Below are 19,786 nucleotides of genomic sequence, written 5' to 3'. Positions count from 1 at the left end.
ACTGCATTGATATGTAAATTTATTCACATAGATAAGATAGGAACAACTAAAAATATGACATTTTATTTTGTCTTTTTAGTCTAATCCCACAAGGCTCTTAATGTAATACAACAAACAGGATTTCAAAGGAATGTCACTTTTGGTTGTTGGGCAGGATGAAGATTCACGCACACACAATTCTGTAACATTTCTCATTCAAACTTCAAATCGTGATATTTTGGAGCTTCGCATTTAAGAATATTATCACACACACTGTTACAAAGCTTCATACTAATATGAAACCCACCGTTTACGTTTTTAATCAGATTTTAAACTGAATGCCGTCCATAAGGGTAATATTTAGTTTTTTTCCTACACATAATAATTGCTGGAATGCAAAAATATTGGATATAGTAGTTGGTATATAGTCATTTGGTAAAAGGGTGTGTCAAACTGTAAGAAATCTGAAAGGACTTTGGGATATCAATCTAAGTATGTAGTTGAACAGGTGTTTTGTTTTTTTAATGAAATTTTACAGTGATACATATACACACAGACATACATCTACCCATCCATACGGAACAAATGTTAGGATTCCTTATTGGTATCATTTGAACATAATAATTGTTTATTTAGCTCTATATCTGTAGTTTTGGAAGTCCCCTAGTTGTCGAAAAAGTTGTTGAAGTACATATGCACATGACGTTTGAACTACATATGCACATATACGTATACTCAAATAAGGGGAGTAGCTCCCCCCCCCCCCCATGCCACATCCTCCCCTACCCATTCCCTTGGTCTGCTGCCAACCTTGTCAATGTCAATGTCCCTCTCCCTGCTGCTCTGCTGCCAAAATTATCACCACCCCCCCCCCCCCCGACAGAAGTATCTAAACTTGTGTTTTACATATATGACCTGTTAATTATCTTTCGGAACTAACGGACATGGAAAGTTCAGGTCTAAATATCTTATGCTTTAGGCCGCGAAAAATAATAGCTTTGATGTCACATTGCATTTGCAATAGTAAGGAGGGAGGACTATTTACAAAACAAACTTATTTTGTACAAAAGTAAATTTTCAATATACATGATTAACGACAAAATATGACATTCAATACTTTTTTTATTCATAATGCATTATAAAAATGTTGCATAACAAAATAATAATAATGACTGAATTTGTCTATTTGGCACATAGTACAGTCAATAACATGTGGGTTAAGCAACTACTCTTTCTATGGAATACCAAAGTGGCAATGCAGACTTCAAAGTCTCTATTACATGTACTGGTTTCCATGGTAACAAAGAAGTAGAATTATGCCATTGTTTATCATCTGATTTGGAGACGTATTAAATTGTCTAGCAGTGCGTATTTTGATATTTTGTAAATTAGTAAATGTAACAGATAAACACGTTATAAGAGAAAGTTAGAGAAGCTTTGATTTAGATAGGAAAGTTTGAAAGACAAGATGTTTTCATTCAGTCTAGAAAGATAGTGAACTTGAAAACAAGACTAGTAAGTCGTAGTCTATCTCGTTAATATATTAATATACATGAGGTCGATTCCCCCCCCCCCTCTCTGAAAGACTCTGTTTTCAGGGGTTTCGTGCTAACCTTATCTTGTGTTTCCCTTGAATCTGCACTCTGCATTGGCTGGAAAAACACGAGAAAAAAGAAGACCGGGGCAGGGTATTTAAGTGATTCAAACTCACCAGAAAACAATTTTTTTTCTTGGCCTTAAAATGGGTTGACAGTGAGCGCGGAGTTCACAAACAGGTGAAATATTTATCATTGTTTCAATTTCATCAAATATGGACATATTATTTTCAAATTTCACACACTAATGCACAGATGAATAAAGAGAAATCGTGTCCTTTTAGATTTTCGATTAGAAGTTTGGGAGGTATTATATTGACCTCGAACCGTGTTCTTTTCCGATTTCTCTCAATAACAGACTACCGCTGTTTGTTGCAAGGCTTGTACATAATCTTTTATCTAGCTCTGTATCTCAGGATATAATAACTCTCATATATTTATCAAGTGTAATAATCTATTATTGATACCCAAATGTGTGTGGTCAAAATATGGAAAATAGAACAAGCCTCGCCTAGCCTACGAAGAAAATTTCACGACTCAATAATGGTGACCTATACATTGACTTCTATATAATTAGTGCACAGTGAGGGCGCGCCACTCAACAAAATTTTGACAATTTTCCCGTAGTGAAATAGTCTACATGCAACAAGTAGACCGACCGACTTCCCGGATGTGTAGGGATCACGAAAGCCGAGTGAAGTCGAGGATAGGAGGCGGGCATTTCAACATTTGTGACAACTAACTTTCATTGGGACTTGACGAATCACAGATATAGAGCTAAATTTCTTGAATAAATCATGAAATTGCAAGACTATACCCTTACGGAAGGAGTTCAGTTTAAATCTGGTTTTCTCTTAAAATAAGAAAAGAAACACAACCTACGAACATCTTCTTAGATATTAGAATGGCACTATATGCATGAATTACGCAAAAAGGGGTTATCTGAATATATACTGTAACCTGTAAAGCTTTCATCTAGTAACTAAATACATATTCACTAAAAATTAGTCAGTTACTTATAATAATACATTGTATCTGTTAACTAGTTGTCAATATAATTACTCTTAGGTGGTGCAGTGACAAGTTTAAATTTTGAGCGAAAGCTTGGTTTTGAATCTGTCGCCATGTCAAAACTGCACTAGTTTGTAACTGTAACGTCATTTTTTTTTTCGATCAAACAACAGTCATCTATTCATTGAAAAGTGTTAAAATACCAATAAGCAAGACATTTTACATATTAATTAGTGGCGATCTTATCAATTAGTATTGCAATAACAGGTTTAAATCCTGATCGCCGTTTTGGGTACAGGCCCAAAAGTGAATTCATCGATTGATTTGTCATGGTATACAACAACTACAAAAAATTGATGGTGAGTCAGTACTGTTCAGGATATAGTCATTAAGTTATTTTATCTAACAAATAGATTTTTAAAAAAAGGCTAAGTTGCAGCTTTAAAGATAACCATGGTAAGAATTGTGACTTATTGTTTTCTCATCTCGTGGCGTCTGGCACTAATTTGCATAATTGTATAAGCGATGGCGTTTGAAGCACACAGTGCTAATAAAACGTAGACCAATGTACCATATCTGTATACAGTAAACAGTTTACCAATAGTTACAGGCAATATGATCGAGGACATCGACACAGCCACATTAAAGGTAGATGTAGCTTTTCCAGTCAGTCTAATATATTGAACTGCCCATGATACCCCGGATGCAAATACGTTCGCTAAGAACCAGCCTAAGCGGGCAGTAGAGAGCCATAGAATCCATGTCACGGATCTTCCAAACACTGCCAATAGAACTGTAGCGAACATCAGCCCTCCTATGTATATTGCCAGCACGGTATCAGGTGAAAGAAACGCCGCAGTGACGACGCCCGCAGCACGAGAAGCAGCTATGCATCCTAATAATAAGGAGTTAAGATAGCTAGCTAATGCTGGCGTAAAACCAAGATCCGAGTTAAGGGCAAAGCTATACAAGAAATTTCCGACTGTTCTTTCTTGACCTGCATACGTGAAGTAGAACGCAAACAGAAGAACAAGAAGAGTTACTCTGAAAGACTTGTTTGCTGGTACACTTGTCTCCGATTCAGTTTTAGGGGCAATGCTCTTCTCGGTTCTTACTTTTCGAGGACCTTTGATAAACAAACACAAATGACAGCAACCGATAAATATATTATACGTAGATGTGATTGTGTATGGAATCCAAAGTTTAGAGGTCTGGTAAAATTCCTTCCTGGCCTCTGTTTTATTGTTGAATGCAGTGTTGGTAACCTGGACTTTCTCAGCATTCAACCCAAGTCTTGTGTAGTCTTTGCTGAGATGTTGCAGAACTTTGACAGGAGAGACTGCTTTGTGTGTACCGTTGGCACTTCCAGCTATCTTTGGGGCATGTTTTTCTGGACTATAATCAACATCAAAGGTGGCACTATCGACAGTGACTTCATCATTGGGGAAATGTTCTTGACGCACGTCTGTTTCTACTGTGAGGAATGGGCCAGCAATTAGAGGACTGATTGTAGCACCTATTGCAAACGACAAGTGCAGTGCCTGCATGTATTTCCCAGCTTCTTTTTGCCAGAGATTCACACACACACAACGTTCACACCTGAAATAGAATAACATAATTTAGAAATTCCCATGGCAAAACACTTGAAGTTAGATAAAATGTCAACTTGCAACGCAAACCAATACTTTAAATATAGTACTGAGGAAGATAAACCAATGGAAAGTTATCAACATATGTAGAGAAGATATTCCTAAAATATCTAGATTATGATTTCTAAATTAATATAATTGTAAGTGAATGTGGGCCAGTGTCTGCCTGTATGTGCTTCTGTATGTGTGTGTGTGTGTGTGTGTGTGTGTGTACAGGTACATTGACAACTATTTACACTTGTATGATAAAGACACACACCAATACATGTACACTAAGACATACTAAAAAGCATAAACAAAATGTTTCACAGAGGCCCGTTGCATTTCATTAATTGTGTTGATTACCATACCTATGTCTGCAAATCCATTAACCAATCCAGTTAGAGTAGAAACCAGCAATAAAGGCGCTAGAGAGGTGCACCACGGGAGAAACCATCCGATTAGTCCTAATCCTCCAACAGATAAACCAAGTAATAGATTGGTCTCAAAGTTATCAAAACACACACCTCCCACGACTGCACCAATGAGTAATCCGATGCTGCGGAAAGCATGATAGCGATTCGATCGATACCTTGTCCAGTATTTCGCCCGAAGTCTGGCAGACTTGGACCTATTATGGCGACGAACATACCCTGTGTACGAAATTAAAAAATGAAAATGAAATGACGCAAGGTATTTGGGTAACAACTTCTCCCCATAGATACGCTTGGCAGTGAATTGTGAGTATCATATTACTAAGCAGGAAAAACACGTGTCTTAGCTTTTCATTATTTCAGCAAGTCAAGAAAGGGGGTCATATAAGTATTATATATATATATATATATATATATATATATATATATATATATATATATATATATATATATATTCATGTGAATGTAAGTGTCTCGCTGGAGAGAACAGTGCTCGATGCTAATGTTAGTAGCAGTGCAATATAGACTGCGTAACAAGATGGTCAGACTATAATCAATGCTGAAAAGAGTATGCTACTCAACAAAAAATCCGAGTTGGTCTCGAAATGTCGCCATGCACCAAATACTTGCTCAGGCAAGATAGCTTGATACTACTTGATACTGTGTTATTTATACCGCTTAGTGTGTGTGTGTGTGTGTGTGTGTGTGTGTGTGTGTGTGTGTGTGTGTGCGTGTGTGCGTGTGTGCGTGCGTGCGTGCGTGCGTGCGTGCGTGCGCCCGCGCGTTGGGCATGAATCAGAGTATCACCACTGTATCTATGAAGTTATACTTGATTTAGTAGGTTTTTTTGGATATGTCCTCAGACCAAGGGCATGAGGCAACAATTCTGGTGTCTAAAAACAATATTGAATAACATGAATAAAGACAACAACAAAAGGTTCCTTCAAGTTCTTGTTTCTAATTAGTTCAGTATCTTGAATCGATAATTAATATCTAATTATAATACACAGAGAAATACATAATATTCAACTCGAATCACGCTGGAATATAAATAGAATGTACGGGATCGGACGCTGCGCTATGAGTGTACCGATTGCATAGCGCCCCCAACGGTCGTATAATTTACTTCTCTGTCTTGTCGCGCGATCGCGAGCTCGAATGATATGAATCTTCAGTGGCAAACATCAGTGAAAGTACTGGAATTTGAAAATTCAACCTCCACGAGCTCAGCATTTGCTCAATTTGCTCATTTGCTAAAAAAGAAGGGGTAGGACACTTTGGTGTTCTTTTTCGTCGAAAGATTGAAACCACATCGCCCTCGTTCACGGACGCTTTCTGTTTCGGGCAAACTTACGAGTATTTGTTTAATCTGTCAAATGATGCTGTTATCTTTTCTGCTTCATTCAAAGTGTATATTTTGAAGAGAAACAAATATGACGACTAATGTTTAATGATTATTTTTACGTAAATTTATGAAAATAATGTAGACCGGAATCGACTGTGTGTTCGAGCCTACCGCAACTCTACGGCACCAAATATTGATTAAAAAAAAGATATTATCAATTCTGTTTTTGTTTATATCCCTCGCAAAAGACGTTTCGGCAATCTGTTTTACTGTCCCGCAAACGCCACAATGTACGTATTGCAACATGCGAAATATATATCTCACCACAAGAGGGCAGCAGGTGGTATCAAGCTTCGAGAGAAAATTCATGGGTCACATTTGAAGCGTCCTGATTGGTTTATTCGATGCCGTGTCCTACCTTCTGTATTACAAGTTTAAGCAAGGAATACGTTTGAGCTCGAGCACGCCAAGCAGCGGAGCGCGTCAGCTGTCGCGAGCTCACTAAGCGTCGATTTTGCACCATGTCTATCCGTATACTTTCTTCTTTTTTTAATTCTTTTTTGGAGTCTTCCATATTTATATAAACTTTTTTTCTGCGATTATTATTTTTAAAAAATGTTTCATTTCAAGTACACTATACGAAAAGTCTCATTTGCCCATGTCTGTCAGGGTGGGTAAAGGTGGGTCGTATTTTGGGGGGTATATTTGTCTTACTGGGAAAGACCATACTGTCATCCATCTTCACCAGGGGTGGTGACAGGGGGGAAAACCATAGTGTTTAACATATTTTGTCCTCCTAAACCCAGCGAAATACTTGCAAGTGTTGGAAGCATTTGACACCCCGGGTATAGTTACCATAGTGACACCTTTACCCAACCTTTTCACCCACAGGAAATCAGGGTAAACATGGTTGTTTGAACTTTGGACATAGTGGAATATTTGTCAAAACTTTTACCAGGGGGTCAAAGTCCAATAAATGTTAGCCTTTCACAAACAGATTAAGCTGGTAATTTGAACATATTTGTCCCGGTGGTACTTCCCTGATCATAGCTGCTCGTAATCTATAGGAGTGGTATTCTTATGTTGTTCCTATCTTTACACAGGGGGCAAAGGTGGTTATATGTGGATGAACGTTCCAGTGGTAAATGTACCATTTTTACCCTTATTGTTCACTATTGTGTCAGTAGTTCAAAGTCACAGCTGTATCGTTTCGGTATATTTGGTCGTCTGTGTAACGTCTTCCCATTCTAGTTCATCGGTACTAAACATGGTCCTCTGACTTCATCTTGCACCCAGTTCATATATTAGCGTTATGTACATGTGTATACGTGTATGCCCCCATCTAGAAAGGGTGCTAAAGACGCATATTTGTCTGTGTGGAAAACGGTCAACTTTTACCGTGAGGGGAGATGAGGGTAAAGTTCTATGTCTTTCCTAAGTTTGTCACCACACACAATTATCTGATTGTTCCTATCTTTACATAGGGGGCAAAGGTGGTTATATGTGGATGAACGTTCCAGTGGTAAATGTACCATTTTTACCCTTATTGTTCACTATTGTGTCAGTAGTTCAAAGTCACAGCTGTATCGTTTCGGTATATTTGGTCGTCTGTGTATAGTCTAACCACTCTAGTTCATCGGTACTAAACATGGTCCTCTGACTTCATCTTGCACCCAGTTCATATATTAGCGTTATGTACATGTGTATACGTGTATGCCCCCATCTAGAAAGGGTGCTAAAGACGCATATTTGTCTGTGTGGAAAACGGTCAACTTTTGCCGTGAGGGGAGATGAGGGTAAAGTTCTATGTCTTTCCTAAGTTTGTCACCACACACAATTATCTGATTGTTCCTATCTTTACACAGGGGGCAAAGGTGGTTATATGTGGATGAACGTTCCAGTGGTAAATGTACCATTTTTACCCTTATTGTTCACTATTGTGTCAGTAGTTCAAAGTCACAGCTGTATCGTTTCGGTAAATTTGGTCGTCTGTGTATAGTCTTCCCATTCTAGTTCATCGGTACTAAACATGGTCCTCTGACTTCATCTTGCACCCAGTTCATATGTTAGCGTTATGTACATGTGTATACGTGTATGCCCCCATCTAGAAAGGGTGCTAAAGACGCATATTTGTCTGTGTGGAAAACGGTCAACTTTTACCGTGAGGGGAGACGAGGGTAAAGTTCTATGTCTTTCCTAAGTTTGTCACCACACACAATTATCTGATTGTTCCTATCTTTACACAGGGGGCAAAGGTGGTTATATGTGGATGAACGTTCCAGTGGTAAATGTACCATTTTTACCCTTATTGTTCACTATTGTGTCAGTAGTTCAAAGTCAAAGCTGTATCGTTTCGGTAAATTTGGTCGTCTGTGTATAGTCTTCCCATTCTAGTTCATCGGTACTAAACATGGTCCTCTGACTTCATCTTGCACCCAGTTCATATGTTAGCGTTATGTACATGTGTATACGTGTATGCCCCCATCTAGAAAGGGTGCTAAAGACGCATATTTGTCTGTGTGGAAAACGGTCAACTTTTACCGTCAGGGGAGATGAGGGTAAAGTTCTATGTCTTTCCTAAGTTTGTCACCACACACAATTATCTGATTGTTCCTATCTTTACATAGGGGGCAAAGGTGGTTATATGTGGATGAACGTTCCAGTGGTAAATGTACCATTTTTACCCTTATTGTTCACTATTGTGTCAGTAGTTCAAAGTCACAGCTGTATCGTTTCGGTATATTTGGTCGTCTGTGTATTACCTTCCCATTCTAGTTCATCGGTACAAAACATGGTCCTCTGACTTCATCTTGCACCCAGTTCATATATTAGCGTTATGTACATGTGTATACATGTATGCCCCCATCTAGAAAGGGTGCTAAAGACACATATTTGTCTGTGTGGAAAACGGTCAACTTTTACCGTCAGGGGAGATGAGGGTAAAGTTCTATGTCTTTCCTAAGTTTGTCACCACACACAATTATCTGATTGTTCCTATCTTTACATAGGGGGCAAAGGTGGTTATATGTGGATGAACGTTCCAGTGGTAAATGTACCATTTTTACCCTTATTGTTCACTATTGTGTCAGTGGTTCAAAGTCACAGCTGTATCGTTTCGGTATATTTGGTCGTCTGTGTAACGTCTTCCCATTCTAGTTCATCGGTACTAAACATGGTCCTCTGACTTCATCTTGCACCCAGTTCATATATTAGCGTTATGTACATGTGTATACGTGTATGCCCCCATCTAGAAAGGGTGCTAAAGACACATATTTGTCTGTGTGGAAAACGGTCAACTTTTACCGTCAGGGGAGATGAGGGTAAAGTTCTATGTCTTTCCTAAGTTTGTCACCACACACAATTATCTGATTGTTCCTATCTTTACATAGGGGGCAAAGGTGGTTATATGTGGATGAACGTTCCAGTGGTAAATGTACCATTTTTACCCTTATTGTTCACTATTGTGTCAGTGGTTCAAAGTCACAGCTGTATCGTTTCGGTATATTTGGTCGTCTGTGTAACGTCTTCCCATTCTAGTTCATCGGTACTAAACATGGTCCTCTGACTTCATCTTGCACCCAGTTCATATATTAGCGTTATGTACATGTGTATACGTGTATGCCCCCATCTAGAAAGGGTGCTAAAGACACATATTTGTCTGTGTGGAAAACGGTCAACTTTTACCGTGAGGGGAGACGAGGGTAAAGTTCTATGTCTTTCCTAAGTTTGTCACCACACACAATTATCTGATTGTTCCTATCTTTACACAGGAGGCAAAGGTGGTTATATGTGGATGAACGTTCCAGTGGTAAATGTACCATTTTTACCCTTATTGTTCACTATTGTGTCAGTAGTTCAAAGTCACAGCTGTATCGTTTCGGTATATTTGGTCGTCTGTGTATAGTCTTCCCATTCTAGTTCATCGGTACTAAACATGGTCCTCTGACTTCATCTTGCACCCAGTTCATATATTAGCGTTATGTACATGTGTATACGTGTATGCCCCCATCTAGAAAGGGTGCTAAAGACACATATTTGTCTGTGTGGAAAACGGTCAACTTTTACCGTGAGGGGAGATGAGGGTAAAGTTCTATGTCTTCCCCAAGTTAGTAATACCATAAACAATTATCTGATTGTTCCTATCTTTACACAGGAGGCAAAGGTGGTTGTATGTGAATGTTCCAGTGGTGAATATTACATTTTTATTTTACCCTTTCCGGTAAATTTGGTCGTCTGTGTATTACCTTCCCATTCTAGTTCATTGGTACAAAACGGGGTCCTCTGACTTCATCTTGCACCCAGTTCAATCATATTTCTTTTCATCTAGAAAGGGTGCTAAAGACACACGTTTTACTTGAGGGGCAATGAGGGTAAATCCCCTAGTCTTCCCTATATTAGTCATACCACAAACAATTATCTGATTGCCCCATTCTTTTCATAGGCGGCAAAGGTGGATATATGAGGATGAAAATTCCGGTAGTAACCGTAATTTTTTACAATATTTGTTTACTATTATGTCAGTAGTTCAAAGTCACGCTTCGAGTTTTATTATTTATTTCGAGTTAACTGGTACAAAACATGAATGGTCTTCGATCTTGTACCCAATTCATCCTTTAGCGTTATGTACACGTGTATACTGATATGCCCCATCTAGAAATGGAGTGACAGGCGTACTTTGTTAGTCATACTATGAAGATATATCTGATAGTCCCTTTCTTTACACAATACTAGGCAAGGGTAGTTATATATGGATAAACGGCTCCTCGATCACTGTGATTGGGGAATTTGAGCTTTTCTTTTGCGAACTTGAACATAGGCGACATTGTCGATATTAGATACATGTAAACCGAGAAAAGAAGCCGGTCATGCTTGTTGTCCGATATTAAATCATCCTGTCGATAATATACTAACTATGCATTATCAATGTTGCTGTTTGTCTTTCCCACAGCATGTAGTTACTGTTATCTCACTGTTCCCTTGTCACATCTTTGTCTCTACAGTGTAGGTGTGACTGGCGACTATACAAATAATCTACTCATAGACAATAGAAAGAGACACTATTCTTTCGTCAACGCTTCGATGTTTTTTTTAGATATAACAGAGACAGCATAATGGATATGTCTGGGCATATAGCAGACAATTGGCTTGATCTAAATGTCGTTTAAGTTTTCAATCAGCTTCAATTTAGAAACGGAATGTTCCTCGTTTTCTGCCAACGACTTGTCTGTTATCATTACAAACTCCCAACCATTAACTTGTCCCGCACAAGAGAGGATCCAACCACAATCACCCCGAAATTGTAGGGTTAGTTAATATGCTAAGCCATAGATTATAGAGAGGAACATCTCTGTTATCTATGGCTAAGCCAGCAACATGTGTGAATTGGTTGCCATGGACGACTTGCGCAAAATCTAATACTGCATGTTAAGGATTTGCGTTTTCCTTTACATCGTAACGTGCCAACCACGGATAAATGTGGTTCAACCATTCTTGTGTGCAGTATTTCGTACAGAGTTACATAGTATGACGATTGAGTGCTTCCGCAGTTTGAATGTACGCAAGACAAGCTCTACTTTCGGATGTTCAGACCACGGACATAAATTACGTCCGTGTTCAGACCTAGAACATGCTAAAACATAGACAATAGATAATGACTTCTGTCTGTGGCTAAAGCGTAGTTAAAGCATAGACAATAGAGGGGGAGAGATTGTCTATGGTTAAAATAGGATGACTGGTTAAAAGAAGTTAATTCTGACAAATATATGGTAAAAATAGGACATTTTGTTGATATGATTTTAACGGGAAACTTTATAACGTTTGTAGTCCAAGTCATTGTAAAGTACCTGTAGCTGTAGTCAAAGTCGCACAGTCAACGATGACTCAAAGATCAGCCGCTATTTTCACTAAAATAACGCATTTTTACCAAACCTGGACAACTTTATGGGTGTTTCTGCGCTTTCTTAGATTAATATAGCTCGCAACTCAGTTTGAACGGCTGAGTCACATACTTGATAAATTTTAGCTACCGTATCTATGAACACGTCATTGTAGTAGTGTAATGGTAAGGATATGAGAGGACGCGCGGGTGGTGGATGGGTGCATGTGAACTCGATAGTAGGATATCGCGACATTGCACATTTTTACGATATCGGATGTTTATCGTCTGGTATCGATACTACAATAAAATAGATATTAGAGTATAGCATATGATTGTATCGAATAATATCGATGCTATTGTCGAAGTGTCGTCCAAGGCTTCAAGCAAGACGATATGTTTGTACATTTCGTGTAGGATCGTTTGAGGCACATTATATCTATCACGATAGAAAGACTGTCTTGGGCTACACAATAGACGATATTTTATTGAACTGGCCCAACAATGTCGCACCCCAAAATATGCTATAATATCGGATACTTTCGATACTATCATCTTGTATTGTCAATGGCCACAAAACAGACGATGTTGTTTTCTATTTTAACAGTGACCCGACAATGTCGCTCCCAAAACACCAGATACTATCTGATGATACTATCGTATGGTATCGTCTAAGATTTCAAACTAGACGATATATTTTAAAGTTTGATCGTGATCCAATATTGGTCTATAGGAGGTAAAGGGTACCTGAAGTGGCAAAGTGGGACCGTAAAGTGGGACTCCAACTTTGTGCCAAAAGTAGTGTCAGTCCAACTTCGCGCGATTTTCGGCAAAGTTGGACCGTTGCAACTTTGCCAATCTAGGTACCCTTACATACATGCTCGTCGAATAAACGAGACGATACTTTTGGATATTTATCTTGGTGTACACCTCTATTGCTGACAATGGTCTCCAATTCATATTATTTAACAATTTTGCCGTAATAGCTACGATGTCGCACCCCCACCCAAAAAATGGGATGGTATCGGATAATATCGACACTATCGTCTAGCATCGTCTAAGGCTTCAAACGTGACGATATTTTTACAATTGTGACCCGACATACGTGTCTAGTGAAATATACTTGACGATACTAGACGTTGTTTTTTTTCTCTCTCTCTCTCTCTCTCTCTCTCTCTCTCTCTCTCTCTCTCTCTCTCTCTCTCTCTCTCTCTCTCTCTCTCTCTCTCTCTCTCTCTCTCTCTCTCTCTCTCTCCCTGCACTTTACACAAACCCTGCTTAAAATTCACATGAAACATCAACGACTCGCATTTTTGTATTTTTTTGCCATTATCTTACTTATTGAATTTAATATGTCGAGTCACATTACATTACTTGATCTAACATATATTGAATTACTGGATCAAATTGACATATTTATGACCCGATTTACGATTAACATAGCCAAACTGGTACACACTTTTGCTGCTACAAATTTTGACATTATTTGCTGTCTCTACCCATCATCCCAGTCTGACTGTGATTCATTTACAGCCATGGTTAGACGACTTTGACACGAGGCAAGCGGGCTAAATTGAAAAGTATGCCCGTCGCAACGGTTACCACAACATTATTTCATCAACAGCATATATAGATAAAAGATACATGTACTAATGTATATGTATCCTTTATCAATGTCAACAGGCAGAAAATGGGTTATTCATTGGAAGTACCATGGAAGTGTAAGTCATTCCATTAAATGCATTATACGCGAACTTCACGGCGCATGCATAAGGGCATGTTTACACCACCCACAGACAAATAATGCAATTTGTCTGTGCATCCACCCGACATCTCTAACATGACTGACAGTAATAAATGTGACTACATGGATTTCACTGGGCACTTTTAGATCTCGATAAAATCTATTAAATGGATCGGTTGTTATATATCTCCTTTATTGTATCATTTCTTTTCACCATGTGCTCCGCTTTGATTTTTTCTCACCAAACAACCAGAAGTCGGAAGGTTCTCCAGTCTACGGACTTATATACGCGATCACACCAAGCTACGCGGTCGTGCCATTCGTACTGTATTATAACAATGTATTTCCTTATTGAGACGGATTGAAAGCCCATTAAACCTGGGCAAAACAAGATTTTGTCCTCGTGAAACTGTACCACACTTTGCTTGTTTACCGGCTTGTCCACGTCCTACCCAAGCGCAGTGACAAACAGCAGCGGGTACATGTATTATCATAGTGTATGTAGGCCGGGTCCACTCGACTAGATATGACTTGAGTGATGCATGGAACACATATGTACAGTCCCTATGGACTGTGCATCGAAGTACTAGCGCTACTTCCATTAATGATGTGAAAAAGTACTTGAGGTCTAATGTGGATAAATACATAATTAAAAAAAAAAGAATACACATGCACCATGGATGTATTGGTCTGCTAACACATCCATGCATGTATTTATTAAACGGTGTCACAGTGTACTGCCGTCGTTGACTGCACTAAACGGTGAAAAGTTCACGTTCTACGACAACACAGTGTTTGGCCAGCGACCGTTCAGCGCTGTAGTTACTAAGACACGAGATTGAATGGACGGCACTTGACAACCCAGCTTCGAAATCCCTTTGAACCTCCTTGGAAAACAGAAGATGCAGTATGCCTTTAATGTCGTCTGTTTTGATAAGATCGAATAAAATCATATGGGATTTAATATGCTCAATTACTTTATATGTAAATTGATTTGTAGTTTTGAATGTGATGAGCACTTCCTTCATCACAATCAATGTACATGTACATAATGTCGGGTTTTTTATTTTCTAGAACGCAAAATTCGTTGTCGGGTATCAAGTCTTCGGTCAACTGTCTTGAACGGACACTCACTTTTTGTCATATAACCTTAGCATTTGGGTGTTTGAGACACACTGAATCCTGGTCATAAGACCTTAGCATTGACGTTTTATGCTACAATTTACTCTAACACAGAACACATCAAAAGATGCGTTAGTCGGAGGTGACTTCTTCAAAGCATCCTGCTTTACACACTGTTACAATTTCGTGTGGTGTCTAAGACATACACACTAACTTCTGGTCTGTCGAACAGAGTAAATTGTTGACATTAACTCTCAAATGCCGCTTTCAACGTTGAGCAAGAGAGCGCTCGAGCAGTCAGTAGACGTCTACTACGCGATGTCCAGTGTTTTCGATGACCATCCCGGTTTCCACTGATATTTCTCGTGTCTCCTTTTTCACCCCTCTCTCGCTGTGTCTTTTCGTAGAGTACGTACGTCCGGTGTCTACATCAAATTTTAAAAAGTGGTGTATGATACGCTCAAACTTCAATGATTCTTCATCCAAATTAGATGGTACTCTGCCGTGATAGTAGTCCTGCTTGCATACGGAGTAAGTCGTCCCTTGAGCGAAACGCGTACACCGTCTGCGAGCATGACTACCGTGAAATTGACTCTTCAGAATCGCAATATCACAATTTACGACCTGTTTTCTTGGTCGCGGTCCAATGGATGTTTTGCATCTCGTCGGCCATCTAGGTCCATGGAATCGTAAAAAGGGGGTACTTTTTCAGATCACCCTCCGAGAATATGAGTACGATGCCCCATTTCTCTCTCTCTCTCTCTCTCTCTCTCTCTCTCTCTCTCTCTCTCTCTCTCTCTCTCTCTCTCTCTCTCTTTCTCTCTCTTTCTCTCTCTCTTTCTCTCTCTCTCTCTCTCTCTCTCTCTCTCTCTCTCTCTCTCTCTCTCTCTCTCTCTCTCTCTCTCTCTCTCTCTCTCTCTCTCTCTCTCTCTCTCTCTCTCTCTCTCTCTCTCTCTCTCTCTCAGTGTAAGGATTAGGTGTCGTTGAAGGTATAGCTCTGGATTTATACGCTACGGGGTTTTGACACGACGGAAAGAATGGGGTTTTTGAAGTGATTTTCTCCCAGATTCACTATATAAAAAAAAAAGGGGGGGGTCTTTTTCATTGAAATATTAACTGGAAAAGGGGTACATATGAAATTTCGCTAACAAGCCGGGGTACCCACCAATCCATGATCGAGCGACTGCCACTGCTGGGGCGTCGCGACGCGTCCGAGAGTCAGAATTGTACGGGGTCACCGAAAACACCCGTCCTGTAGACTACCCGAACTGTCAATCCGTGTTGACGGCCCTTTGATATGTGCTGTTTTAGAGTAAATTGTTGCAGAAAATGCCCAAATGCTAAACTCTTATGACCAGGATTCAGTGTGTTTCGAACACCTCAATTCTGGTCATAAGACCTTAGCATTTGGTTGTTTTCTGCAACAATTTACTCTAAAACAGAAGACATCAAGGTTCCGTCAATGAGAGTTGATGCAGACACAAGTTGGTGTGGTTTCGACTGGAGTGTTTGTTTTGTCGCCTGGAACTGACGCATCTTTTGATGTGTCCTGTTTTAGAGTAAATTGTTGCACAAAACGGCAAATGCTAAGGTCTTATGACCAGGATTGTGTGTGTTTCGAACAAGAATTGTGTGTGTCTCAAACACCCAAATGCTAAGGTTTTATGACAAAAAGTATGTATTACGTTATCAATTTGAATTTCACTCTTTGTTTCTAAATTGGTTTCGTAGTTGAGGAATGTACATGTGATGAACACTCTCCGTTTTAAATAATGTCGGGGGGGGGGGGGTAATTGCCAAATCGCAAAATTCGTTGTCGGGTATTTTTCCGACTTTTAACTTTTTAAAATTGGCAGCGTTTTTATTTTTCATGTGTTGAAAATTTCCGTGAGAAGATGTGTTTTATCTTCGATCTTCGCTTGTAGATGAGTGTAGATGAGTGTATATGCTTATAATCTATTTATCTGTATCTTATAATGTATCGATCTTCGCTTTGTTTATGGGACTAGGGTTAAGACAAAACTAATGTGAACGTAGTATAATCATGGACGTACATCCATGGTGTAATCGCATATAAAAATTCAGCCAAATCATAATCATAATAGAGAACTCACTCAATATTCATGCCACTAAGTATGGCTACTGGCATGTCGTTTCAGTGCGCTACTCAATTTTGACGGATGCTGCTATTTGGAAGGAACAGCCGCGATGGCAGTTGAACAATAATAATAACTTATTGTCACAGGTTCGAAGCTTTTCAATTCAATTGTTTCGATGTTTTATTTGCAACATGGATTCACGGGTGGTGGATGCGGAGAGGATAGCGTGACAATGCACATGTTTACGATATCGGGTATTTATCGTCTGATATCGACACTAGAATAAATATCGATATTAGAGACATAACATATGAGTGTATCGATACTATCGCCTATTGTCGTACAAGGCTTTAAACAAGACGATATGTTTGTACATTTCATGTAGGATCGTCTGAGGCACAGTCTCTCTAGGCATGGAATTATTCCATGCTCTAAACTTATCACGATTTGGCTATATTCAAAGTGCAGCAAATTCGCTGGTGGTTTGATTAAGTGTGTGTGTGTGTGTGTGTGTGTGTGTGTGTGTGTGTGATATTTTATTTTTATTTATTTATTTCTTTTTTTTTAAAGAAACATTCACCATACAGGAGGAATTCAGTTTAAATCTGGTTTGTTTTTGTCCCAGTATGTTTTTTTAAAAACATTATTTTAGTTAACATTAAAACAGTAAAATGTTTATCTTTGCCCCATATGCTATGTTGTGCGTTTGAGTGGTGTACTTTCTGTCGAGTTGCTCGTTGATACAGTGATTTCAATATATTGAAAGGGCGGCAGCCAAAACACTTCAGTCCAACCACCTTGATGGTCCTGTCTGACTTGGGGGGGGGGGCATCAAATGAACAAGCTCACCACGGTCAACTTGTTGCCATGGAGAGTGCCGAGAATGTGTTTGCAGCGGTAGAGTTAGTCTTGCTGCTAGACATTCGGGCTTTCTTTTGATATATAAGCGAACGAAGTTCGCAGTGAGGGCTTGGATGTTCAATCCTCCATAGCGATGTTTGGGCGTGTGTCGTATTCTATCGGAAGAACATCCGAGGTCTAGCAGATAGACTACGGTAGAGTTTGCCTTGTTGAGATCAGCCTCCAGGGTCCACGATTACATAGGCGAGCGATGTGCATTGAGTTTTTTTTTTTTTATATATATATATATATATATATATATATATATATATATATATATATATATATATATATATATATATATATATATATATATATATATATAATTTCCACGTGGTTAGTTCTGCCACAGTTACTCAACTCCTGTGATTCTACAAACCCCAGTTTGAAGTCATCACATTTCAGGACTGTAACTCCAGTCTCCGATGCGACTAGTCCATTACTCAGATTAGGAAATGAGTCGTGCCTTCGGCACTTAGATCGGAAACGAGTCGGAGCGACGCAACCAATTTATTGTTTCACATAAAACGTAAAAAGCATGAGACTGTCTACAGTCAAATGTTTAAAGATATTTCAAGCATGGAGAAAGGGCACTCAAACAGAAAGGAGCTAAGTTAGCGATTTAAGGCGCTAGTTGTATCCGCACACTGCACTGCTTACCACACACCACACCTATTATTTATCTGTGCACACACAAACGGGACAGATTTCAGACCTGACGGTGTTGACTCGATTCACACCTTTCGAACGCCATAGCATACCCCGAGAAACTGGGGTAGCATACAGTACTAAGAGTTATCATCGGCGATTTTGTAATGATTAGGCCTAAATTCCCGACAAGACAAAATCAAAGTATTCTCAAACTTGCGAGCGTAAATGATATTGAAAGTAACAAGCATTGATTTGCTATGGTGACACCTATCGTAGTAAAATATATGGATTCTTCATGCGGAATACATAGTTACATTTAATAATAAGATACGTTCGGCAAGTGCGTCCACATAAAATGGCCCGTTGACGTTTCAACTTATTGAATTACACAGTCGGGTGAAGAAAAGGAATACTTCTGTGAAGATTGCCAAACTAAGTAGAAAATGCAATTGCAAAACCACCCACAGTCCGATTAGACCCATCAGAAATCAAAGAGAAGAGATGTCTGAAGATCGATTGCTCAAAATAAATTCCATTTATTTTTTTATCATCTGATTATGAGAAAGTGAATTGGGACACATTTATATATATTTCAGATTGTCAGAAATTTATACAATGTCACGTGACACCCGTGTTGACTATTTTCAAGCAGCCAACGTGTCGTTTTTTTCTGATACGGTAACAGTAATTGAAGACATGACTTATTTCGAGTTTGATCCAGGTTTAGAGCGGAAAGTAAAATCTGTTCGTATTTAACCCCCCCCCCCCCACTGCGATTTGACAAGACCTGGCCTCCGCCAGATTGGTCTGTCCACTCCCTTCCCCTTGTAAAGTTCACCAATACATTTGTACCTCCATTTTCCCTCTCCCCGGTCCAGGCATAGTAGCTGCTTTTCAGGGTCCATCCGCTGTTTGTCGATCCTTTGCTGTCGTTAATTTTACTGAAAACGCTATTTAAAACTTCCGCACAAAAATTCCGATGTTTAGCATATGTCAAGGCAAGCTTGTTATTATATGCCATCTCTTCAAATCTACTAACTAACATTCTGATAAAATTTGTCAAATCCTGCCACCTTTGCTCACTTCCTTTCCATTCCCCACTTCCATTTTCCCTTGCAGTAGATAAGCATGATGCCCTTAAGCCAGTGTTTGAAATTCCACGCCCACAGGAAAATCGTACACGAGCAACTTTTTACAGAAAGGGGATTAGTTGACTGCACCAGTAAAAAGTCTCCATGAAGCCGCGACATTGCAATTGCATATATTTTAATTATCGGATGATATATATCTAAGTTAGACTAAACATTAGAATGTCCGTAACAAATTAACCCAAGGAACAGATAATATGTTTCTAACTTAGATTTAAAAAAGTAACTCTTGAGAAGTAAGTAAGTCTAATATTT

General features: G+C 39.1%; 1 protein-coding gene across 1 annotated transcript; it reads right to left on the bottom strand.

Annotated features, from left to right (window-relative positions):
• Window positions 1-3,055: 3,055 nt before the first annotated feature.
• On the bottom strand, window positions 3,056-19,428 carry LOC144436519 (sodium-dependent glucose transporter 1B-like). Its single transcript, XM_078125327.1, has 3 exons — window positions 19,236-19,428; window positions 4,668-4,866; window positions 3,056-4,184 (listed from the first exon to the last, which is right to left on the bottom strand). Exons 1-3 carry the CDS (start codon window positions 19,426-19,428, stop codon window positions 3,056-3,058), a joined length of 1,521 nt encoding a protein of 506 aa, XP_077981453.1.
• Between the last annotated feature and the right edge of the window lie 358 nt (window positions 19,429-19,786).

This window comes from Glandiceps talaboti, chromosome 6 (genome assembly GCF_964340395.1).
Source record: "Glandiceps talaboti chromosome 6, keGlaTala1.1, whole genome shotgun sequence".
NCBI classification, from domain to species: domain Eukaryota; kingdom Metazoa; phylum Hemichordata; class Enteropneusta; family Spengelidae; genus Glandiceps; species Glandiceps talaboti.
This window is presented reverse-complemented; position numbering and strand designations above follow the sequence as displayed.